This window comes from Lissotriton vulgaris, chromosome 4_1, assembly GCF_964263255.1.
Source record: "Lissotriton vulgaris chromosome 4_1, aLisVul1.2, whole genome shotgun sequence".
Taxonomy (NCBI): domain Eukaryota; kingdom Metazoa; phylum Chordata; class Amphibia; order Caudata; family Salamandridae; genus Lissotriton; species Lissotriton vulgaris.
Window position 1 is genome coordinate 434068684 of NC_141691.1, and position 27404 is coordinate 434096087.

General features: G+C 40.7%; 1 protein-coding gene across 1 annotated transcript in view; it reads right to left on the reverse strand.

The window, feature by feature from the left end:
- DIAPH2 (diaphanous related formin 2) overlaps positions 1 to 27404 on the reverse strand; it is a 3821702-nt gene that overhangs the window by 1506860 nt on the left and 2287438 nt on the right. Inside the window, exon 22 of the mRNA XM_086964614.1 lies at positions 26336 to 26465. Within this exon, the coding sequence (XP_086820740.1) occupies positions 26336 to 26465 (130 nt within the window). The remainder of the gene's footprint in view (positions 1 to 26335; positions 26466 to 27404) is intronic.

Genomic DNA, 27404 nt, shown 5'->3' on the forward strand with positions numbered 1-27404 from the left:
TAATAATAATAATAATAATAATAATAATAATAATAATAATAATAATACAGAGATGGCCTCTTTTCTTGTTTTTTTCTATTTTGCATTTCTTCCTCTCCGGGTTTATGGTATGCTCATTGCTGGTATGTCAGGAGCTACCAGAGATGGTGAGCAGGAGAGCCATATAAACGGCGGTGCCCTTATGATGGTTTTGAGCTTTATGCAGCTTGCTTAAAGATGATGTGGGCATCCAAGGAGAGACCATATACTTCATCAGGGCATGAGTGATGTGTGATATTTACTCAGGCACTTGATGAGGTGTGCTGCAGGATGTAGAATACCCAGGGCAAGAGCATGTATGGTGTCAGTGAGACTATACAGCAGGGTATTGGCACCATAGATCTCAGGAGTACAGGAGATTGAATCACCATTCTCAATTCCTTTTCTGGGAGGAATGGTTTCACTTTCTGCAGGCTGCATTGGGTTTTTACTGATGTGTTCCTTGAGGATAATATTTGGTGCCTGAAGTGAAGCCAAGCGGCATGGCATTGAGTGAAAGTTGGGGTTCGAATCTGTCCAGATGGATGCTGTAGTTATTTCCACTTGATCGGTCTGCATTATCCAGAAATGGAGGTGTGGTTTCATGAAATTAGAAAATGGATGTATTTTTACACTGCTAAACTTTTTTATCCTTGACATCAAATAACATCTTATCGCATCCATAATTCTTGCCCAGATCATTTACCAGAAGAAATGATCCATCTAACAAAAATATCCTGAGCAGAAAACACTTGTCTATTTATTAAGGGTAATCAACGTTTACTCCGCATATTTTTCTCTGCGGACTTTGAGCCCGCATACCATTTCTCCGCGAGGTCTTTGACCTCGCATACCATCACTCCGCATTTTTTCACAACGTGTGTGCATTTACCACGCATGAGTAGTGTTTTAGGGTTCAGGGTAGTGTTGTGGTGTTTGTGTAGCGTAGGGCCATTCTGGCGGTAGTGTTTTAGGGTTTAGGGTTGTGTTGTAGTGTTTGTGTAGTGTAGGGTCATTCAAGTGTAGTGTTTTAGGGTTTAGGTTAGTGTTGTAGTGTTTGTGTAGTGTAGGTCCATGCTGGTGGTAGTTTTTTAGGGTTTAGGGTAGTGTTATAGTGTTTGTGTAGTGTAGGGCCATGCTGGGGGTAGTGTTTTAGGGATTAGGGTAGTGTTGTAGTGTTCGTGTAGTGTAGGGTCATGCTGGGGGTGGTGTTTTAGGGATTAGGGATTAGGGTAGTGTTGTAGTGTTTGTATAGTGTTGGGTCATGCAGGGGTAGTGGTTTAGGGTAGTGTTGTAGTGTTTGTGTAGTGTAGGGTCATGCTGGGGGTAGTGTTTTAGGGTTTAGGGTAGTGTTGTAGTGTTTGTATAGTGTAGGATCATGCTGGGGGAAGTGTTTTAGGGTTTAGGGCATTGGTGTGTTTGTGTAGTATAGGGTCATGCAGGGGTAGTGGTTTAGGATAGTGTTGTAGTGTTTGTGTAGAGTAGGGTCATGCTGGGGGTAGTGTTTTAGGGTTTAGGGTAGTGTTGAAGTGTTTGTGCAGTGTTGGGTCCTGCTGGGGGTAGTGTATTAAGGTAGTGTTGTAGTGTTTGTGTAGGGAAGAAAAGTTCTGAGTTCTGCGAATCCTCAGTAAAAGTATCCCTTAGTTTTATTTGGTAATAAGCACCCAATTTGTGAACACAAGAAATGAGAATTAAAAATACTAGAACAATCAGAACAATTTACACGATGGACGTCAAACCTTCATTACTTAAGGCAACTATGATTTCAATGGGTCATCAAATAAACATAATGAAAAAATGCTTAAATGAAGGTGCACAATGCTGTTTCCACAAATTGATTCATATATTACTAGGAACCACTAGTCAAAACGTGCCTAGGAATAACAGCTGATGTGATCAATAGATACAGAACCATAACTTATAAAATCAATATTTCTTGAAAAGTATTGTGCTCTGAGATGTAAAGATGTCTAAGAAATGTTTCTCAGTAATGTGCCCTCACTTTTTATCTTAGTATAACATTCAATACTAAATCCAAATATACTATATCATATTTTTCCAGTAGTTCAGGATAAATGAATAAGCGGAATTAACACTGCTCAACACCCTTCGATATTCTGGAGAGCAGAAAAAATACCTTTTTTTTTTCTAAACTAGACATTCTAGACATTCCCCCAAACTTTTTTTTCTAAACAAGACATTCTAGACCATGGGTACTCAGAAACTTTCTCTGGGGCCAAATTTACAGTGTGGTTTGTGGCCGAGGGCCGCACCGGTGTGGACGGGGTCAGAGGGGTAGGGGCTAAAGCAAAAAAAAATTGTGACCATGAGGTTGAACACAGGTACCTACAGCAGACGCCTTCGTCCACTGAGCCATCAGACCCAATATACGCACATCTTTCTCTCTCTCTCTCTCTCTCTCCCTCCCTCCCTCTATCTCCCTCCCTCTGTATCCCTCCGTCTCCCTCTCTCCGTCTCCCACCCTCCCTCTCCCACCCTCCGTCTCCCACCCTCCGTCTCCCACCCTCCGTCTCCCACCCTCCCCCACTCTCTCTGTCTCCCTCCCTCTCTGTCTCCCTCCCTCTTTGTCTCCCACTCTCTCTGTCTCCCACTCTCTCTGTCTCCCACTCTCTCTGTCTCCCTCCCTCTCTGTCTCCCACTCTCCCCCCCCTCCCTCTGTCTCCCTCCCTCCCTCCCTCTCCATCCCTCTCCCTCCATCTATCTCCCTCTGTCTCCCTCCTTGTCTCCCTCCCTCCCTATGTCTCCCTCCCTGTCCTGTGAACAATAGATAATACTATTAATAATCAAAAGTGGAAGCACGGAAAATGCCTTGGGGGCTAAGGCAGGGGAATTGGAGACATGGCTAAAAAGAACAAAGTATACTGCAGGTATTTTCTTGGCCTTTTACCTTCAGGGAAATACATATAAACCATAATTAATGCAATCACTGCAGTGTCCATATGTTTAACTACATTGGACCCTGGTTGTCTCAGTGGGTAATACTGACATGTATTTATAGTGCTACGAGGTCCCAGAGAGTGACTCAAAATACTGTGAATATGTAAGACATTATTTAAAAAATTGTATTACCCAGTCGCGGCTCCTCGTGCGAGTGCTGTGGGGTGGTGAGGCGGAGCGGGGGAGGGGTCAGGGTGGGGGGTAGTAAACTCCGGCATAAGGCCGAACAGAGTTCAGTTAATAAATGTAACAAATTTCCTTGGTGCGCTGCAAAGCACTGTATGCAATGAAATTCGTTTTATTAATTTCGGCCGTATGCCGGAGTTTACTACCCCCCACCCTGCCCCCCCCCCAAAGTACTCCCACGAGGAGCCGTGACTGGTATTACCCCCAGTACAAGAGATTGCATAAACTGTGCAAGCAGATCTAATACTATGCAATCAGATTGTACCTAGTGCAAACCTTTTTTGTAAGTTTTCCCTCAGAAACACACACTAACTGCTTACATTAAGTCTCGAAAAGAATATATCTTTGTCAACACAAAACCTCAACACTCAATCAATGAAAGTGATATACTGGCTTCCAGGCAGCCTTTAGAATTACCCATTAACCAATTGCACACATTTATATTTCTTTCAGGTAGCCGGCACCTGTTAGACAGGCTCGTTTCTTCTTTAGCTGTCTGCCATTAGCTTCCCAATACAGAAAACCCTCCTCCTGTCTCCTCCAGCCAGAGGCAACTCAAGGTTGGCATTATCTATTATGAACGTTATATTCTTTTTTTTTTTAAACAAAAAACGGGGATGTGTTTTTTTTAAAATTAAAAATAAATTAGGATATTGTTCCCAATAGATCCTGTCATCTTCTATGACTCCTAATAATACTATAATTAATAATAATAATCAAGTAGTGCATTGTGCAAAGCTGTTGCCTTTTCTTTGTACTGTAAATATCTACTTTGCAATGGTTCAGACTCGGAAGGATGAAACGCTGAGTGTGCCTTGCCTGAATTCGAACAGCTCACACCAGCTGTCAGCAGTATGGGTATAATTCATTGAGCAATCTTTTAAAACACATACTGTACATTTCTTGTCAGAAACCACAGGCAATCAATGCTCTGCCAACAAGGAGGATTTTAAAGTGCTCCATCCTGTTCTTAAGATGTGAGAGCAGTCCATGCTTCACTGGCTATTGTCGTACAGAACAGGACACACATAAGTGATGCGAAACCCATTTCAGATGTATGCAAAACCTGAGGATTAATAGAGGCTTTACGCCCATTAATATGTTTTTTTTCTATCGGATGGAATGGTTGTAATTAAACTGTACCAGCCCCTTTGGTTTAATCCCTGGAGCCGACCTATAAAACACCAGAGGTTTTAAATCAAACTGTAAAAATCCTCAAAGCTGCAAGTTAAAGTGTTAGCCACAGGAGAAAACCAATAAAGGATTTATCAAACATGCCGACTAAAGCAGAGCGGCTTTGAAAGGAGAATTACAAAAAAATACAAAAAAATGATGAACTTTAAAGGTAATCCTTGCACAACAAATTGCCGGACTATCAGAAATATTATAAAAGCGGTTTGAAGAGATGCTAACCTGTAACTAATAATGCTTTCCCTCCCACCACTTCCGCATCATAGACCGAGCGGAGCGCGTGCAGCATGATCACACCCACTATTACAAGGTACCTACGCACAGGCAGCTCCTAGGCACATTTTTCATTTCCTCCTTTAGGACATGCAGAGGTCTAGATTTATTTGGCAAACCATGCATCAAGCTCAGAGCTAAAAATCGTGATTTTTATATTTTTTGTTATATTGAGCGTGAATAGCAGACAAACTTACATAATATACAATCTCACATTTAAACCGGCAATAAATAGCGCAAATTCATATTCTTTTTTACATGATATAAACCAGCATTCTATATAGCACAACAAATATCACCCAAAAATACAAATAGGGAAAAGAGAAGGTACACAAAATATTACTGCAGACCTTAACAGTTAAGAAAGAGACATATAATGAATTAAAACCCTTCACGTTTCATTATGCAAGAAATAGCCTGATTTACATGTTATCGTTTGCCTGTGTAATCAAAACATTGTCCTCCCAGCTTGTCTAAAGGTATGAAGCGCCACTACCCTTTTCGCATAATCCTCTTCAAATTGTTAGACCCGGTCCAATTTAAGATGCCACTGTCCCAATGTAGGCACCTTTTGAGATCTCCAATTTTGCAACATCAATCATCTGGCTACCGCTATGGCAGTGAAAACAGAATATTGCCTATATTTTGGTAGCTGGCTAACTGCATTAGAAAAGCCAAATAAGGCCAACAATGTTGAGGGCAGGATTACCTTGGACAAACATTGGCTGATAAACCTAAACACCTCCTCCCAGAAGTGTTGCAGTCTAGGACATGTGAAAAATATATGTGTCCAGTCACCTGCCTCCGCCAGATTACATCTAAAACATTAATTAGGGATTGATGGAAACCAGTTATGTAGTCTGAGGGGAGTATAATACACCAACCACCTTGAAAGAAAGGACATCCTTTTAAAGGTGGCCGCCCTCAGAGCCCTATACTCAAGCTCACACACCCGTTGCCTTTTGTACATATTAAACCAACAATTAGTTTCATGAGCAATTTAAGGGAGCATTGTTTCGACAAGACTCTTATTCATATCCTGTTGCAGTAGCCGATACCAATTTCCAATACCAATTAGATTCAACTCAAAGGCTGCTTTTGAAATTGTTCTTGCCCTCTTCTTAATTATTTTATAAATATTTGAGAGAAAGCATGTTATCTGCCTGAAACTTAACTAGAGATCACAACTCTGGGGTTCGAATTGCGCTACAAAAGCTATTCACATTATCAGAATAGTACCGTTGTAGAAGTCACCTAGCTTGCGAAAGCCTAGCTTGTTGTATGACTGCATTCCCTTTTGTGAGAGCTGAAGACCCCATAGCTCACAGTCTTGAAGAAAGGTATATGCATCACATGTTGGGACATTGTAAAATTTATTGAACCACTGCATGCGGTTTAGAAATATATTCACAACCTTATATCTTGTTTGGAAAATTTTGAAGTGTGCAGGAATGGTGGTAGCTTAATTGCATTTTCTGTTAACATGAGACTAAATAAAAAATTATCGCAATTCGAAGAGGTAGTCGCTAGAAGAGTTATTAAACTAAGTAGCGCAGCTTGATAATTAGTAGATGTATAAGGTAGTGCAAGTCCCCCCTGCTCTACGTTCAACTGTAAAATGGATAACTTAATCAGAGTTTTTTTTTTTGCCCTTCAAACTCACAAATAACTTTATCCTCTTCATTAAAATATGAGATTGGTATTTTTAGAGGGAGATTTAAAAAAAAGAAATATCAGCAAAGGAAGAATCAACATCTTCACTAGAGAGACTCGGCCTATTATAGTTAAAAGTAAAAGCGACCATCTTTCTAAAACCTTATTCTATTAAGTGTTTTTGTAGAGTTTAGATGAAATAGTTGAGAGAAGTAGGATGTAACGTAGAGGCCCAGATATCTAATAGGTCTTAAAGGCAGAAATGTTAGCCCTTCAGGAAGTTCGGCTCCCAATGAGTTGAATAAAAGAAGCTCAGTTTTAGACTGATTGACCTTATAACCCCCCAGCTCTGTGAACGCCTGGATTTCTCCAAGGGCCGATTGGATATTCGCCTTGTCTGGGTTCAAGTAGAAGATCAAATCATCGACAAACAACTTCATTTTATGTCATTCCTATTAGGGGAGCCCGAATTGATGTATTGGAAGGAATCTTTATCGCCAGCGGCTCAATAAAAAGTGAAAATAGAAGGGGGAAAGGGGGCAACTCTGCCTAATATCCCACCTTATCACCACTTCTCCCGCCTGATCTGCATTTATTATTATTTTTGCGATTGCCCCCTTATAGATTCCTCCCAACATCTCAATCAGGCGGATTGGAAAGTCAAACTTTGCTAAGATAAAAAAAGGGCCTGCAAATTCCCCAGATCAAATGCCTTTTCTGAATCCATCATTAAAATGGCTGCACTATCCTTCCTAGCTGAAAAATAGTCGATAGGTTGGATCAGAAAAAAGGTATTTGCAGACATCAATCTACCAGGCAGGAACCTTGTTTGGTCCACGTGCATCACTTGTTGTGCACAACCCGAGATCCTATTCACCCAAATTTTCATGAAAAGCTTGGAATCTACATTTAATAGACTTATTGGGTGTTAGGAGCTCGGGTCTTTAGGGTCCTTATCCTTCTTCAGGATCGAGATCACAACAGATTCCTTAAATTTGCCAGAGACAGGCAGCCCATCCATAATCTGATTATACAGGGGTACCAAAAAAGTAGAGAGTTCATCTAAAAACATCTTGTAGGCTTCAATTGGTATCCTATCGTTACCACTTGCCTTGGCACTAGCCATTTCTTTTATAGTTTCCCTGAGTTCTGTTGATGTAATCGCTTCATTCAGAGCCTTACAATCTTCCTTGGAAATCGTGGGTAACTGGACTGACATAAAATAATCCTCAAGGGCCTAAGTGCTGACTAGCTGGATTTCCGCATAACAAAGTTCGGCAATTCTATCTTTATTATTAACGAGACTCGTAGTATTGGGGTTTCTTATTTGTAGAACGAATTACCTACTCTGTTGAGTTGTTGTTGACCAGGCTAAAAATGTACCTATGTGTTGGCTCTCTTCGTAAACTTTTTATTGAGCTGCTTTGCTACCAGAAATCTCCTCAATAATAAAAACGTTTTTTAATTGCTCTTTTGCCCTAAATAATTCCTGCTGGAGAACATCTTCCTCAAAATCTCCTGGAGTCCTGGACATAAGATAAGATCGCCCCTAGTCCGATCCACAGCATTCTGAAGTCGCACAATCTTATGTTGCCTCAGTTTATATAGATCTGCCCTGTATGGAATCACTTGTCCCCTAAAAGTTGCCTTAAAAGCTTCCCAGACCATAAAACCTGCTGCTGTGTTAGTATTTCCCTTATGAAACCATCGTATAATTTCACGAGTTTCAGCAGTCCATATTGGGTCCAAGAGCAATGTTTGTCAAACTACCACCTGCTATTATTTTCTATAGGGGTGGGTTAAAGTACTAGCAAGGAGACTAAAGAGTGATCTGAGAATTAATTAGAAAAAATAACAGAGCTAAAAATCTAGAGGGCTGAGGACTAAGTTAGAAATGAAAAGGTTTTGACATTTTAAAAAGAAATAAATGTACGACCAAGATGAAGTCATCTAAATCAAATAACTTCCTTTTCAAACAGAACTCTGCCAACATTAAGAGTTATGCCTTGAGGAGTTACTTAAGTGCATCACTTTTCAAACGTAAAAAATATGCAGAACCAGTCACTATTCTATGACATTCAGTCTAGGTTTTACAAATTGCATCAGGGATTGAAGCTTGCCAACTATTTCTATTGGTTACTAAGAGTTTGATGCAACAATTTTTTGCAGAAAAGCAATGACCTCTCCATTATACTACAGATAATTCAATGCCTGATGTTAAATAGATATCATGTAAGTTAAGCATTTCAGACAAGTAGTAGGATGCCAGTGACTCAGGTCAGAGTATACTTGGATACCTTATTAATGTATGCATATATTTATGATAAAGCTGGCTATCCTGTTGGTATATCTTCTTATAATTCCTAAAAAGCGCATCATTGCATCTTCCACTGCATTGCTAGTACATTTTGTCAAATTTAACGTATCGAAAGTCTGGAAATTGTTTTTTTCCCGGTTCCCTGAAAAATAGAGCAGGGGTGGTGTGTTGTAAGTAAACTCATAGCAATAACTATGCTCCAAAAAGTTAGCCAAACATTACACAACAACAAAACATACTAGGACAACACAGCTACCAACATTACGTCAAGAAACCCCTATAATCAGCATCAGCAGATTCAACAACAACTATCCAATCACATACAAACACCTACCAAACCTTCCAATACTCGTTTAGAACTCAACAACAGCAAGTCACAAATGCACATCAACAAAGGGATGAACGCCCTTAAGGGCGCCCTTATGTGCTGAGGGTGCCCAAGGACCAGTGCTTCACCCTTCTTGATATTTGGTTCAGTTTGTACTAATGCCTTTATAACTCCCACCCCAAACCATATGTATGCAACATTTAATTTTTTTCCACACGTTGGGAATTCTATAAACACCCAGATTTGTGGTTTCCCCTAGAGAGACCTAAGAAACCAACCAATATGCTGCAATTTTGTTTTCTAAAATACCGTTAGCAAAAGGATTGCCATTTTAAGTTTGCCTTCTTCCCAGCTTTCAGTAACAGAGTTAAAAATATTTGTTTGTAATTGTTTAAGGGGATGTCAATATTTCCTATATTTGCTGTTTCTACTTACTTAAAAATAGTGCAGGGAGGAGTCTTGAAACCTGCGAGTCGCACAGAAAATTATATAGATTTTTTAAAACTAGGTAAATTTACAATTTGGAAAGGGGTACTTTTTGTAGATCACCAAAAAGTTTGGCAAAGAAACTATCCATTGCATTAAAAATAGTAATCTTAAGTAGTAGAAAAAGAAATAGGTGACAAAGGTTTCATGTGAATGTTTTGCATTGAAGTCTGATCTACAGAATTATTTACCTTTACCTCTGCCCTGCCAGATAATACTACTCGCAGAAGTATATACTTTTTGATGGTTCTCTCCAAAACTCTGAGTATTCTCATTGTGTACTGAGTTCCAAATTATACGAAAAAAGGTAAAGAATAAAAAACAAGTATGCAGAAAATCCATAGATTTCTTTTCAAATACAACCAGGACTCTGAATTGAGGGATATGGGCTAGTCATTAACTTCTAAACTCTGGACTTCCCATAATGCTCGGCTATTCTGAGGGTGTTTTATTTTTAAAAAATGTGTGTTTGTGTACAACCTGACAATTGGCAGATAAAAATATAGAGAAATTCCATAAATACTAACAACTGCCTTACCATTCTGCAGACCTGATGGACAAAATGAACTTTAAGTTGCTAAGCCTATCAAAATGACAGAATTGGCAACTCAAAAATACATTATTATGATTTCTAAAAGTATTTTTTTTTAATAAGATTAGACTTTCAGGGGTTTTGCGATGTGAGATATGTAACAATGGTTTGTGACCACAATTATGATTGCAAACTATTGATGAAATACAAACACCATAAATGAGGTGATGTCTGGTTCTGAAAGAACATGGCCTGTTCTGACACCTTTCACTTTGGAAATCGTAAGGTGGCATAGTAGGGGAGGAGGCTGGCAGAAAGGGTTATAATGACTACTGTCGGCGCTATCCCAGAAGTCCCCCCAAATGGAAAAGCACTTGTCTTTTTAATGGACACAGGCTTTATTTTAAAAAAAATCCATTTACGAACATAAATGTAATGATGGATGTCTGCAGTCCCTTGCAGGCCTCCACCCCTGCATTTGCAGCAGTCACTGGGGTGGTGTGTCACAACTGTACCTGCCTAATTAATATCCATTAGGAAGGTCATTTTACGACCCCCTGCGAATATACAATTTCCTGAGACCTATTAATTTAAAATAGGTCACATCCAAAATTTCTTTCACGTTGATACCCCAGTCAGTGTGCAAATTACATATCTCTGATTTACAAATAGGACTAGTAGATCAGGCCTTGCAATTCCAAACTTCTCACAATAAAAATGTGCACCACATGTGTGGATGGGATTATCACACAGAAAAGGCCCAAAATGCGACCATGTGAAGAAAGCAAATGATGGCTGTTCACCATATTTAGGCACTTGATTTGCCTGGACCCAAAGAAATCTAGCAACCCAAGACTTCCCTGAAAACTATACCAGAAAATGGGTTAACAAGCTCACTAGAACCATGTCATAAAGTGGACAAGGGGCATGAGGTAGAGGGTGACAATCAGGCAGGACTCCAATTCCCAGAGTTTCATATAGTCCATAGTGTTTAGTGGGCGTTCCTCCCACCCTGTCTCCAATCTGTCCCTCAGGGAGTCAGAAAGTCTTCATGGGCCCCAATGAGCTGGATGGGCCAGATTCAAGGACAAGCCAGCAACAACCTCATACCTGTTTATTTAATGTTATCATCCAGTGATCTAGTGAACTTTATGCTCACCTAGAAGGAAGATTAGAGGTAAACCCCAATATGTCCAGGCATTGTGGTAGAAAGAATGTCCAGGGTACATGGATGTGGGAGGAGCTGCAAAACTCTTCCACCCTTTTCACCTGTCTTCACATAGCCACTGTGTCTCAAGGCAGCCACACAGTCCTTTGTAGTGGGCACATGTCAGAGGAGAGAAGCATTCGGAGAAGGCAGTATGTCGCAGTCACAATTCGGTGGTCATAAGGCACAGCCCACTATTGGTCCTGGAGAGATGTCTGCATCTCCTGTGGTCCAAGCAGGACTTTTGGCTCGAACAAGTGGCATCCACCACCTCAGCCAGCTGAGAAGCTGTCTCAGATGCACTGCTGAGGTGACAATTATAAGACAATTGCCATAACTCTAGAGCTGTTGAATCTGTGAATCATTTGCTTTGAGCCAGAACCACTGAGGTGCCTTGTGATGAAACCAATTGCTGTGGCAATTTTCTTGGTGCTTTGGGTCTTCTGTGAGCTGTGCAAGAGGGCAGCTTGAATGGGTTTGGCAGTTTTCTGCGCCTGATGGCATGCTCCACCCACAAGGCCCATCCTTGATGGGACTCCTGACTTCTAGATTTCTTTATGGATCTGCAGCCCTATATAAACTTTGACACCTTTATTTTCTCCTCTCTGCAGTGCTCCAGTTTGGAAGGGAGGCATCTGGGCTTGTTCTTGATGGAGCACGATTTTTATCCACCCTAATGCATGCTTTGAATGAAACTACTAATATAACACGAGAGTGTATAACAGGTGAAATGTGTACAAGGCACAATAGTTAGATTTTTCATAGCTAAAATAATGAGAATAATGCTAACTGAATGTTATTCTGTCTTCTTACCTGCAGAAAAATAAACAACAGAAGAAAGAAGCTTTATTCTTCGTGAAAGTAGTATAGGATTTTTAGAAATTATTCTCCGTTTTGCTAAAATAATGTAGGCCTTGGAATTGTTAAAGGATGTACTTTCCGTGCTCCTGTCCTTCAAATGTAACAAATGCTTCCTTAGAGTGCAGATATTTAGCCGGTTTCTAAAAGTCTTTTCAAATAGTCTTTTCAAATTCTTTCCTGTCTAGGTGTGGGTTGTAGATGACATGAATGCAACTACTTTAATGTTTACAATACATTTGTAGCTAGGTTCTTTTTCTCTTCCTCTCTGGGAAGTTATAGAATATTCAGACAAAGAGTGTTTAGAAAATAGCAGTAAAGTCATTGTCAGTCGATTGTCATACCATCATCAATAATCAATGGAGAGGCTTGCTGAAGAGAGAGAATGCAACATTTTAACAGAAGAAAGGCAGTAGCGTGCTATAAAGATTTCTGTGAGAAAGTGTTCCTCGGCTCGTTCACAATACTGGTGACCTGTCCTGCATTTGTGGTATGCTGTATGGCATGCTGATTCCTGGTTATCTGGCCGGTAATATCTGCTGAACCTAAGAGACTTTCTAGAAACTTTGCACATCATCTGATGATGGTGCTGACCTCGCTATTCCCTAACGGCTGTGGGGTTATCTTTTAAGAATAATTGTACGCTGTGCATTAGTATTTCAATTTCATAAGTGAACTGTTGTTTCACTGATGTTTTCTCTCTCAATCTCTCCTCTATATCTGATGTTTTTTAATTTATGAACTGTTTTGATTATTGTGGGTCAATTCAGTATTTTTATGAAGCAAATAATGACATTCTAATTTGTATTTTGTGCTTGACCATTCAGTTAATGAAATAACAAGAAAAACGAACGAGAAAAGAATAGTGTTTTTCTTATTACTGAGTTACTGAGTAAATTGGATAAGTTTATAATGACCAATGTTTAGCGTATTTCTTAATCGTAGGTCCTCATGGAGAAATAGCATCTCGTCTTTCATTATTTAGTCCCTTTTAGCTCTACCAAAGATTCATCGGAGGACCTTTGATATTGCTAACTGTGTGATAATGACTTAGGGCCCATCATAAGAGTTATGCTTCTGATTATTATATAATGGTTGGTGTGGATAAGTAAGATGACAAAAATCCCCCAACGCTTCCGCTGCAACACTCTCCTACTGAGTTCTTGGGATTTCCTGACTTAGGTGCTTTTTACCTCCTCAATAGCCTCACAGATCCTCCATATTTTTTGTGCATCTCTGTGTTCCTGCATCTGTGGAAGGTAACCTGCTCTTTGGTGTCTTGGAGATATGCTTTGGTATTTGGATTGACGTCTGGTATCAACACGGCAGCCTACGTCAGGGCACCGGGTAAGTTGATCTGCACGGTATCATTTTCTACTTCTACCTGGTTTTATTATACTGATATGAACCATTCTTATTCAGAGCACACATCATTGTTCACCTCCAGTTTAGCAACTGCGAAGCCAACACCAATCTGGCACAGGGTTATCATCAGAAATCCACTACTTCAAGCACTACTGTATTTCTCATTCCCTTCCCCATTTTCCCCACTTTTTCTATTGAGGTGGGTGAATTCACTGAACTTCTGGAGAGACTTGGATAAGGCAGTGAACAGCAGAGCTTCACATTCCAAATAGCAGCTTTACAGAAGGGAAGATCCACTATAGTGAGATGTATGGAGGGGGCTAACGTCTTTGTTAGGGCCCAATGGAAAGTTTTTAGTTAGAGTGTAATGACCTTTCAAACGTGAATCGGCTTCTGGTTACAGAAAACTGAAATTCAGTATAGTAGCTTTGATGTGTAATTTGTCAGAAGAGAACTGTGCACTTTATAATAAAAATACAACTGCTTAATTTTGGCGTGTGATTGGAGTTGGTGGGCACTGGCACTCAGTTTTGGGGAATGGTTTTCTACAGACTTTCAGACAATCAGACTTTGACACAAAGCAAGAGGGAGCACAGTTCAGAAAGTGTAAAGAAGGACAAAGTGAAAATAGGACAGAGTCAGACATCAGGAATAAATAGCTAGCCTGCAGGAATGACAGGAAGAAGACAGTGATTAAAAAGAAGTCTTGAGGTGGAATTACAAGTATATAGCCATACTATCTGGCAGCCAAGGCATTTGGCAACACCACTGGTAGGCACCCAGTCAGAATATTGAGCACCTGCTTTGATTATTACGTCCTTTACATTAGGAGTGGAAAAGGTTTATTCCCCAATTAGGCTCCTACTAAATTCTGACAATGGTTGTAGATGTCCTGGGTGAATAGGAGCACATTATTGAGTAAATTGCAAATTACAGAGCCCACCAGAGATCATGGATCTGCTAGTTAAAATATAGGCGTTTTTGGTTCATTGTAAGAAAAGCCTGAATGGTACACTAAAATTTTGTGCAAAGCATTTCCTTGGTATGTATAAAGGTTATAAATGACTCTTTGGGCATATAGACACTAAGGCCCTTTTGAGATTTCTTTCCAGGATCCCTGTGCCACAACTGTTGTCTTAGGTATAACATAGGTATTCATAATCTAAAGTATAACATAGTAATTATGAAAATATAATACTTTAGCTGTTGAAGATAGGGTGGATGGATGGCTGATTACCCCTTTAACTTTGATATATTTCTGTTACATTTTGCTACATACATATAAAAAATCAATATGTTACACTCTGAAATTGAGTTCTTGCATACAGCGGGAAGAGGCAGACTGTTTATTTTATTTGCCTCCAATTCTCCAGGCTCTTCATGATAAAAGCGAGGAAATCATAAGTGAAAGTGCAAGCAGGCAGCCCAGCAAGCCTCCAGCTTCAAAGCTGCGTGTGTATATATTAACCATAAAATAAAACCTCTATTTATATTTTTGAAACTGATATCGAATTTTGCCCTTTTTTAAATCAGGCTGCTTCATAAATGGCCTTACAGTTGGAACTATTCCATGAAACCCCCCAGAAGTTATATCTCAAGGATTTAGCTGGAAACAACAACCATCAATAACAGCCCTTTTGTGCTACATGTGTGGATGTGGTAACAGGTGCACCAAAGATTCTGTAATTGTATTTTTGCTTCACTGTCATCTCTAGACACATTCTGACATTGTTGTTTTGTTATCACGTAACCTTTAGGTGTTTGCCTTTTTCTGTTTACAGTGAAAAATGTTATTGTATCTTCCAGAACTCTAAATGAGCATGATTTTACATCTGGACACTTTTGTGAATATATAAACTGGTAAAAAGCCGCCAAGCAGCTTTGTAGTGCCGACTGAAGCACACACACACACACACACACAAAAACAATGAGAAATCAAGCTGTGCATTTACAGTCCACTAGTGCTCAAATGTTAATAGCCTGTCAGGAGAGGAGGAGGCTCTAAGATACAGGAGACTCCTTTTAATGAGCAAATGCTGTAAGAAATCACGCCCTTTGCGAAGACTATCAGTTGAATATTCTTATAGCTTTATTGCCTAAGCTGTTCTAGCACACTAGCATCTGCGGACAATTCCTTTGTTCATTGTCACCATTTGTATTTGTCTGTTTAATGTTGCTGACTTTTAACAACACATCACAGTGGGTGACAATCACGGTCCTCTTAGTGGGTTAGCAGTTTGATTCCATTAGTTGGATGTGTGCCATGTCGACTCTTCACTTTTATCTGCACCAAGACACGCAGGCTGCGGTGGCAGTTTGCATGAGCTTGGTGAGGGGCCCCTTAGGGTGGCACAATTTGTGCTGCAGCCCTTAAGGGCCATCTTCCGGTCCAATGCCCTAGGTATCAGGGATACCACTTAATAGGAACTTACAAGATGCCTAGACGGGTGCCAATTGTGAAACAATCATACAGTTTAGGGACAGAATCCTGGTGTTGGGGAACTGGTTAGCAGGAACCCAGCACACGTTTAATCAAAAGTTACACCAGATACCAAGCAAAAGGTGGGGGGTAACCATGTCAAAAGAGGGACTTTCCTTCACTGGCTGCCAATATCGTTTACCTTTTTTCAAAAACAAACATTCACACACAAAGTTTGTGTTAGAAACAAGTAAAAGTAGGCTTCATCTTCAACATACTGTCGGTCCAGCCACCTCTAAAGTAGTGGGTAAACCATGAGATTGGCAGAGAGGCTATTGAAAAGGAGCACCCTCTATACCAGACTTTAAGAACAGCATCAGTATTGCTCCATTTAGCCAACACCAGTGCGGCTGGAGGACCTTTGGAATGCTTGAGCCAAAATAATGGAAGTTCTGTAGAGCCCAGAAGACTACCTGTTTCTGTTAGCTGCTTACATCTCTTCCAGGAGACTCATTTGTCATTCCCCTTGCAGTAGCCTAGCAAAATCCTTTGTTAACGAATAAGTAAATGAAATATATAAATCCTATGGAAATACAATGTTATATATGTAAAGACAAGTGGGGAAACCCAAAATCTCTACATGCAATGCAAGAAGGGTTCGTCTTCACTGTTTTCACTTACTATGCAAACAATTTGGAAAGGAGCCATGTATTTGGCTGAAGCAAAGGCTACTGGTTCAAGATTCTGTCATTTACAACTCATCAAATGTCAGCAGAAGCGACGCTGTATGCTTTACTAAGAAAGCACAAACACATCTTCTTTTGAAGATTAATTCTGTATGGGATAAGTACGACTGACAAGTGACTGTAGCGGAGCAGTCTTCACGGTGGCGAAGCAGGATTCAGCGTCGTTGTCGATGTCGTCGTTGCAAGAGTGAGCAGCGTTCACGGCGTTGAGAGGGGCTGCGATGTCGAGGCGATCGGTAGCGGCGTCGCTACTGGCGTCGATCGGGCCCGGCGGCGAAGGTGCGGGACACTGGAGTCGTACTCACGATGTTGAGCTGGATTCGGCGGCGTCGGCGGCGTCATGATTGCTGGTTTCTTCAGATATGCTGGACCCCACATTCCAGCAACAGGCAATTTCAGCAGATGGTGAAGTCCTTTAGCCCTGTGACTTCAACAGGAGACTGGCACTCTTCCAGCCCTTGGATATTTTCTTGGCAAAGCTTGAGAGTACACACTCAGTTCCTCTCTCCTTGTTCCTTGGCAAAAATAAAGAAGCAACTGCAGGATTCCCCCAAGCAAACAGTACTCTGGCAGAAGGGGCAGGCAAGTCCTTGGATCAGCAGGCTTCTTGTCCTTGGTGTAGGTTTCCTTGTCAGAAGTGATCTAAATTCCTTGTTTCAGGGGTCCTTCTCTTATACCCCTTTTCTGCTTTGATCCCTTTGTCCATGCAGGGGAATTCCCCCCATCCTGGGTTTGTTGTGGGTGTTGCCAGGCCGAGGCACCTGGCCTATTCACTGTGCAGGGCAGGGTCCTCAGCCGCCAGGCAGGAGGTGGAGCCAGCATTGTCACTGGCAGGGGCAGAGCCATCAGTCGCACGGCAGGAGGTGGAGCCAGCATTGTGTCAGGCAGGGCAGGCTATCAGGAACTACTCTTCCCCCACTCTAAACGCAAATGCCTCATTCCCCCAACACTGACTCATTCAGACCTCTGGAGCCACCCAGCTCCTGTCACCCACACAAAAACCAGCAGAGACCGGTAGACAGTCAGACAAGAAACAAGTCACTTTCTAAAAGAGCTAGTTTCAAACTCAGAATCTAAAAACCATCCATCCTAAAGGGTGTGTTCTTAAATTCTGAGTTCAGGGATACTAAACTCGACTTTCCACCATGCTCTCTGAGTCTGTTAGGATTGTATAGTGTAATAATTCCAGCAGTCAGTCTGGCCTAAGGAGAGCAGGTAGCCTTACAATAGTGAAAAACGAAAATGGCTGTAATTCACTGTGAGGACATGCCACACACATCAGAGCTTGCCCTACCTTATGCTTACAATGCACCCTGTCCTGGGGCCTACCATAGGGGTGACTAACATGAAGTTAAGGGAAGGTTTTAGGTAATGGCAAGTAGGTGTACTTGTGCAGTCAGCATGGCAGTACCAGACTGCATGCAGGTTCTGCAATGGCAGACCTTAGCCATATTTTACTAGGCCGCTTCTGTGGGTGGCACAACCAGTGCTGCAAGCCCACCAGCATTTGTATTTACATGCCCTGGCACTCCTGGTGCACTATACTAGGGACTGACAGTAAACCAGATAAGCCAAACATGGAATCCAATTAATGTATCAATTTAACATAGGGAGCACTTGCACTGTGGCACTGATCAGCAGTGGCACAGTGCCCAAAGCAATATTCCAGCAAAACATCGTAAACAGACAAAAAAATGGAGGAGAGACTCATGCCAATGATGCCAGGTCTAACATATAGACATTAACTAGTTTTGGTATGTAATAAAGAAGGTGGCGTGTGGAGATTAGTAAGACATTGGAAAAGAGGTGCTGAAGCAAGGCGCAGGGAGTAGAAGAAAATTAGTCGAAAGGGTAATAAACAAGTACATGGACCAAAAAGCAGTGATTTCTTGGCTTGGTACAAATGTGTAGGTGAGAGCTGAGTACGTGACAAGGCTTTAGTAAAAAAAATTGGCTGAGTTCATTATTGGGAATAGGAAGGTTGTAAACCAATTGTTTATATCTTCTTGGGTCTGACACTTTCTCTGTTTGGAGACCAGCTCTTAGTTGTGTGTTACATGTGAGGCTAGGGATGTGGTCTTTTGTTGGAGGCGACAAACGCAACTCACAGTTACAAGACGGAGGTTGGCACATACCACATGAATATTGTTACAGAAGACAAGTATGTGACTCTACACATCTGAACATCTCCTAAACAGATAGCAAGATTATGGCAAGTGTACAGAAACCCATCAACACAACCTAAAAGTTTTAGACTGAGAAACCTGCAAACACAATCTGAAACAGCATGTCAATCAGTGCAGGTGAAAGGAGAGGAAAAGATTCATGCAGACAAGAAGAGCACTGTTATATCAGAAGAATAAGTCACAAGTACAGTTACGACGGTGATGTCAGATGTGGTCTGTCCTTATGTTTTTAGCAGATTTCAAAAGTATAACAAAGTAGAAGTAGCTCTGGCTTTCATTGCATGTAATTAACCCTCAGGTAACCAGCCATAAATAATAAAAAAGAAACCATTTTTAAGTCATGGCCCTGATGGGATTAACACAGGATGTAGGGGCCTCAAAATATTTAGATTTGGGTCACCAATAATCAACAGTTCTGCCAGGGATAGTCTAAGTTTAATCCATAGGATGCTCTCCGCATAGTCAAGTTTGATCCCAGCAACCTCTCCACAATGCTTTTCAAGAACGAACAGGAGAAGCTTCAGTTCTATCAGTTTCTACCTCCTGTGGACTCTTTAAAGACAGCATTTAGTGGCCATTCAAATGGTCCTAAAAAGTCATGGAAAAATAAGTATTTCTTCGGTGTTAGGGTGCTGCTTTCTTGGACTGTGTTGATTTATATGAAACTCACAAAGTTCGTTATATATGCAGAATCATTAAATTGTTAACGTTGGCAAAAAAAAGCTTCTAATACCTGCTAACGCTTGTTTTATTCGTAGCAAACCTGAAATTTATATTGTGGAAACACTAGTAAACAATAAGAATATTGTCTAGCGCTGCATAAACTGTGTTTGTGAAGTGGAAAGGCATTCACAGATATGCATCAAAGAACTACATATGAGATTGAATCGGTGCGGACGTCCACATAAAATCCTTAACAGGACTGTGAACATTTTTCCAGTTTTGTACATATACAGTTCCCTCTTTACTTCAACCCTGCACCCCATTTCTTTCATAATGATTCAAACATTCTGACAAAAGGAATGTCACTGTTTAAGACAATGCAAATGCTCTTTTCACACTTCACATGTGAGTGACATGGAAAACATAGTGGTGCCTTCAATCCTCTATACAAAGTTATGTATGAACCTTTTTTGAGTCTGACAAGCGTTTCACTGTGAAAATATCTAAACAAGAAGTGACAGGCCTCCAAATTGTGATCAACATCAATATTACTGGTGTCAACTTATGACGGTCTACATGAAAGGTATGAGTTTCACTTATATATTCTTAACCAGGAACCATAATATCAAATGTGCAAATTGGCATCTAATAAATTAAAATCCTTTTTGAATAGAATCTGGTTTTGGAATAAGTCAAAATATACTGTTGACTTGTAACTTTTGCAATTTATGCAATCCTTAAAAAAGACCTAGAATTAGTATTTAGAAAGACAAAGACATTCTATATGTGGGTTCTTGCCTGGCACACGCAGCATATTTTAAACTCTAAGCTGCACGTGTAATATTTCACTAATTTTATGTGACAGTATTTATCCACTTTACTGCAGTTCTCTTGTATTGTTGTCAGCCCTTAACAAACATTTAAACAATAAACATCTTTGTGATCGAAGTTTACATACAATGAGAGATGTTTTCTAGAGTTTAGAGATTAACCTTAGTGCTCACAAAAAAAGAAATACAACCTGCATTTGTTGTTCCTAGTGTAAAAGTCTCACTGACACATGGTGACATGCTTCATTATGGGGCCACTTCTCATTGAGGATGCAAGACCAGGATATGCAATGTTCAGTGTCAGAAATTGGGTTATTAATTGAGAAAGGTGGAAGCCCCAGTCAAATAACAAACACAATGCTTGTCAAGGTGAGCCACAAAAAAATCAATAAATTAACATGTGCCTAATCCTCTAGCAGCTTGGAATAAAGCAGTCAGGTTTACCTTAGAAGCAATGTGTAAACTATTTATACAGCACAAAACAATCAAAAAGTGAAATACAACTCACACGAGATCCCAAACCAATTTAGGAAAATAGAGTACATTTTAATTAATAAATGACACCAAGAGTAATTAAATCCAATCAGTAGAACCAGAGTTATGAACATTTAAAGTTGGGCCTGGACAAAGTCACAAGTTCAGGCCAACCACGATAGAGAGAGAGTTGGGTAAAACACTGAGTTTAATCCACTGGGAGTTGTACCTTTGTGTCTTTGGGGTTGAGATGCAAGGTCCTATGTGACTCTGCACCACGCTGGGTTGGCTCCGGTGAAGCCACCGGACCGGAGCAGAGAGGTGCTGCGATGCAAGTTCTTGCATCGAGTTGTGCAATGCTGCGTCGGCTCCGATGAGACTTTCAGTTGTGCGTGGAGGAGTAAACTCTGACTCCAGTCATGGGTCCAGGACCGGGGGGCACGACTTGGGGATTAACGCTTACTCACACAGAGGCCAGCAGCAGGGCTCAGTCAGGTCTAGCCAGGTCCAGTTGGTTTTGGTCATCTGGACAGTTGCAGGACAGGTCTCTGGAGCTTGTTGTGCCCCTCTGGCACACACAAGATGCCAGCCAACTAGCGCTCTTTGAGTCTCTCTGGTTATCCTCGGTTCAAGGGAGAAGGTCTTCCTTACTCAGGCAGCAGGGCAGCCCTTAATACAGCAGGGAAGTTCTGTTTCTTAGGGCCAGATGTAGGTAAAATAGATTTACCGATTTTTAATTACCGAATTTTACCGATTCGGTAATAAAAAAATCGGTAAATCTAAGGGGTGGATATGTAGGTATGCCAGATGTGCTGGAATACCGATTTTCACAAGGGTGCAGGGGGTGTCACTTTGACACCCTCTGGCACCCCCAAAACAGGCTCGGGTGCCATGTGGCAGGCATACATGCCCTAAGGCCAGGTCTGCCTGTCACATGGCATAGGTGTGCATGCACACCGGAATCGGTATTTTACCATCAAATTTGATTTGATGGTAAAATACCAATTCGGTAAGGCCTATGGGACTCTGAAGAGTCCCACCTACATCTGGGTGCCTCAGAATCGGTAAAATTACTGATTTTTTTTTTTACCGAATCGGTAATTTTACCGATTTGGTAAAATAATGCCCCCTACATACCTGTCACCCATTTACCGATCGGTAACGGCCAAAATCGGCCGTTACCGCTCGGTAAATGGCCTCAAACGGCCACCTACATCTGGCCCTTGGTCTTCCACAGGTCCTGAAGTGATTAGATGATTGACTTTGGAGGGCCAATGTTTATGCGTGGTCCAACCTTTTTGTGGGGGGACTCACTTTCCTAAGCCCACATCTGTTTCTGGAATGATCTTTCTAGTCAGGGCTCCAAACTGTCTGGGGGTGACAATAGGCAGGGTAGGCCTTGTGTCAGGTTGTTTGTGTGTGCAGGAGAAAAAGATATTTGAAGTGTAAGTGAGGCTGGGCATAGCTCCTCCCTAGCCACCCTGTGAGGATGGCCCATCCTGTTCCCCTCTGTGTTACTGTCTGGAAGCAACACACATATCCCAGCAGCAGAGCCATGCACAGCCATGAGACCAAGGACAATGCCAGAAGGCACAGTTGGCTGGAACAACAAAGTGAAAACTTCCTACAAGTGGCATTCTCAGAATTGTAACTAAATATCCAATTTCACCATTAATGAGGATTTTAAATACAATTAATTTGAATTTGATTAAACAGCATATCTCTTTCTGCTCCCAATCTAAAGAGTAGAATTTAGTAAAGGTAATAAGGTAACTTGGTGTTAGTCAATGAGAGAGAGTGGCATTACAACAGTGAAAAATTACTGAAGGAGGTTTTCACTGTCAGGACATGTAAAACATAACTACATATGTGCTATGTTTTAAATACAATTCGCCCTGACTTAGGACTACCGTAGTGGTGACTCTTAAGTATTAAAAAAGAAAGGGTTAGGCCTGGCAAAAGGTTTATTTTGCCAGGTGGAAATTGCAGTTTAAAGCTGCTCTACTGACAACAGTGGCAGGCCTAAGACTGATTTTAAAAGGCTACTTGAGTAGGTGACACAAAGAGTGCTGCAGTCCACTAGTAGAATTTAATATACATCCCTTGATACTTGCAATACCATTTAGTAGGGACTTGCATGTAAATTAAAGGAACCAATGAGGTGCAAGACAATTTACCATGTGTTAGGGAAAAAGCATAAGCATCATTTTAGCACTGCTTAGCAGTGGTAAAGTGCACAGAGTTATAAAGCCAACAAAAATGAAGTCCGCAACAGCAGGCAAAACTCTGCGGGTGATCCTGCCAAGAGGGTGAGGTCCACATTCAGGATTTTTTCTACCCTGCCAGACCAGCTAGTTATTGTAGTAGTTCTCTTTCTTTTAAAATATATTCTCTTTCTTTTTAAATATAGAGGGCCATTATGGTTGAAACTGTATAATAGCACTGTTCATTATATTTAATGCTTTTCCCGCTCCAACAAAATTAAAAAGCTTACTACTGAGTCACGGCTGCACCTGCCTCAATACACAGTCTCATGTTTTTTCTTGTAATAATGCCAATTCAGGTCAAAAGGTTTTCATCAAGATTACAGCCCTACACATTGTTCTTCACCCTACTTTGTATTAGATGAATCAAGAGCATATATGGTCTAGAAAACGTATGCAGCACACAGTCTATCACATACTGTCGTGGGTACTAATGCCCTGGAATAGTGTGCAACTGCTTAATTTGTTTCCCACAAAGTTTTGCAAAATTCCATGAAATCTCATGAAATTATGCTTTTATGGTGAAATATTCTTTTCAGGTATCTCACGTCATCTCATGTAAAAAAGTCTATGAGATATTGGCAGGAGACAAGTTTGAGCAGAAAATATCTCCCAGAGGCAAATTTTCGAGGCAAACCAGTCCCAGACTGGTACATTTTGAGACTTTTTTTTATGGCATGTATGTGCTTGGGTGAAAAGAGTTAGACAAACAGCATAAGACGACATTTCAAGTAATTTCATGAACTTCACAAGCATAACTAAATGTTGCCTCTGCTCTCACAAGGAAGGTAGGGCAAGACCAGACTTTGTTGATGGACATGAAAAATGCATGTTGAAAGTGCCACTTATATTTGGCAATCCATTTTCAAAGCGGCATTGATCATGACTCCCAGATTCTTCACCTTTGTAGGAGATGATAGGCTGCAGCTAGAGTATCTTTTAAGGGCAAAAAACCCCACAAGGCCACAGTGACAAACATAAAGACATGTTCCTCATCTAATTGTCTTGATAATCATTAACAATGACTATATTGTTACCCCAAAGTGCATAGAATCTGCATGTTTATAATATTATAAATTTCTGTTAGTTCATACCACCAGATCAAAGTAATGGAATTATTAGCAAACTTTTTCATGGATCTGATCTCAACTATCTCCCTGAGTCAAAGAATCAGTGACCAATGACATTTACTCCCACAGATGCGATTATAGTGGATATTCTACAGGAGTAGATTTAGAATTAGGGGTTTAGAATTAGAATATGGGTGTTCAATGGAAATGCCTGGGTAGCAGCCATTGGGAAGGTGGCAATTACCTTCTTAGCTGCATCCGTGGATCATGCTTATTCCCAGAAATATATGGACTTACCATATAGTAACACAATTTAGTATGCAAGGTGAAGAATGAATAACACCAAAATACTATTTATATTTCACTGGGGAGTAAAGGGAAGTGATTTCTCAAATTAAAAATACAACAAACCTGCCCAGAAGGATTTTGCTTCAGGTGGGCAATTCACAGGAGGTTATGCATACATGTAGAAATCTATGATTTTTGTAGAAATCTGTGAAAGGTAGGATAGTATGCAAAATCAAAGAAAAACTGTGGCACATAAATTTGCTGTTTTTCTGTGAGTGAGGTTTTAGACCATATACTACTTGTACCTTCCTTCCTTCCTTTTTACGACCAAACTTGCTGTGCACCCCCTCACCCATGTGCAATGGAGGTTGGCCACAGTGCATGGCACTGCACCCAAACTCGCTGCAGATGGCCACCACCACCGAATACAGCTTTTGGCCGAACACAGCAGGGAAGGGATTGACAGCAGGGTCTGCATTGTGCCTATCCTGCTGCAAATGTCCAACTCCTACTGGCAAGGACTTCAGTCAATTGCAACGGGAATTAACCACCAGGCCTGCACTTTACCAAGGTTCAGTGCCAAACCCACCTTAGGCAGACTCCGCTGTGACCAGCTTTTAGCAATGTGCAGCCAGGGTTGGCAACATTTCCTCATCTTTGTGCAAGTCCTTCTCACAGCCTGGTGCAGGCAGCCGACCCTCGCCCTGCACAACCCGCAGCTGTGTGATGCAGGGGTTGAACAAGCACAGCATTAATGCACAATTTTTTGGTCTGATGTAGGGAATCTTCCATGGAACGAGTCTAAGATTCAGGAATCCTACCCAGGATTTTTGAATCCTGTAAGATTTTTTTGTAATTAATTTTAATACCAGGGGATCCCTATGAAGCCCCTTTACATGGGCCTGGGTTTCAGGAAAGGCTCAACCTGTCCCCTTATGCACTTTTGGGGTTTTATTTTTTTGAAATCTAGAAGCAACATCTTGGGTAATGGAAGCTGCAAAAGACATTTTTCTGTTGCGGCTAGCCAATAGGCACATCGGCAGATTCATGACTCCACAAATGGAAAAGCGAGAAAAGGCTATCTCACCTTTATAAATTTAATTAGATTAGCGAATCTACTGAATTAATGGGTCAAATGTTTCTAAAATGTAACCTCATCATTCCCAGACTAATTGAAAATTTAAAACGACTGAATGGATATACACCAATACAGTCAAAGGCAGTTCCTTGAGTAAAGTTCTATTTACAAGGCAAGTCTAGTCTAAGTCTGTTCAGAGTTTTTCTTGCGTCTAGGAGCAATTAATCTTATGGGAGTCACAATAGAAAATGTCACTTATGGGAGCACCCCTTTTTTGGTTCACATGGATCTGCACAACATTTGCCATGAAGAATCCAAAGTGGGTGAACATTATTTTGGAACAGTTTGTGCACTGAACAGCGCCAAGTTATCGAGCAAAACAAAAAAAGTCCTTTAGGTTTAAAGTCTAATCTAATTATAACTACACAAGTGCTATCGCAAAATACAATTATGATAAAACGTAAAGGAAAAAAATCAAATATAATAAGGCAATTAGAAAGTGTGTCGTGTAAGTTCTGGAATTCAAATCTTTTACCTTATGCAAGACAGAATCTTCAGACTAATGATTTTAGTAAACCTATAGAAAGCACTGTAATGATACTGTGCCCCTAAAATACAGGTTATAAAAAACTGTGTATGCAGGCAACACCTACAACTATGAAACTCCATTTAAGAATTATGATCCAATGACAGTACATGTACCCCGAAAATCATCAAAAATTACAAATAGTTAAATATGTACATTTTGTTTTGAATTGCGTTTTTTTCACTCCAAAAAAAGAAATTGAGTGTGTTTTCAGGCAAGGGTTTAAAACCAGAACAAAATCCACAGGAGTATTACAGCTTAAACGCTATTTAATCCGAGAATCTAAATGAAATAATGCCCTGAGCATGCTGGAACTTTTTTCCATAAATGATGGTAATTGAATCAGCATGTGTCCTTACCTTTACTTGCGCTCTCAACATGCATCAGTTCTTCTGGAAACTTGAGGATGTCCCGATAGCTCTCCTCACAAACTTCAGCCAGAAAATGCAACAGTGTCGTTTTTTGATCAGACGATTTTGTATCTCTAATCTGGAAAAGGAGGGAGCTATAAATTAGTCCACAAACATGGCACAGTAATAATGATTTGCATCACTCGATTCTAGAGTCCCTGCCACCTGAATGATGCTAAAAGTCCTACAACAGCAGCAATGTACATGAAAAAGTAAACTGAATTGAAGGAGGGTCTTCCGCAAAAGGGAAAACCATGAGGAGAATATTATGCATTGATGAGTAAATACTCATAGAGAAAGATCTCAGCTCATTCACAACACCCAGGGAGCAGATGTATCAAGCCTTTTGCGATTCGCAAAGGCCGGAATTCTGTGAATTCCGGCCTTTGCGAATCGCAAAATGCTTTTTAGCATTTTTTGACATGTATCAAAGAATCGCAAAGTAAGGAATCGCAAACATTTCAGATTCCTTATTTTGCTTAAGCATTTAAGGAATCGCAAATTTTGCGATTCCTTAAATGCGATGTATGTAGGTTTTCGAAATTGCGAATTTGGGTTAAGAAATCGCAAATTACCACCAACTTATAGTTGGTGGTAATTTGCGAATTCTTTTAAAAAGGCCCTATTTGGCATTGTGAAGGTGGCATGTGATGCACATACATGCCCATAGGGCATGTATGTGCACCATATGCACACACATGTAGATTTCAGGGGTGCAGCAGGGTGTCTTTGAGACACCCCTGCTCCCTTGAAATTATTCTCAATTTGCGATTAGCAAATTGCGAATCGCAAATTGAGAATATGTTCATAATCATTTTCACAATCATTCCTATGGGCCTCCTGGCCCATAGGAATGCATGGGAAATTATTCCTTAATTGCGAATTCGCAAAATGCGAATTCGCAAATAAGGAAGACTAAGAAATCGCTAAAAAATAGCGATTTTCTACATACATTCCATTTTGCGATTTCTAAATAGCGATTCCTTAAAAATCGCTATTTAGAAATCGCAAAATGGAA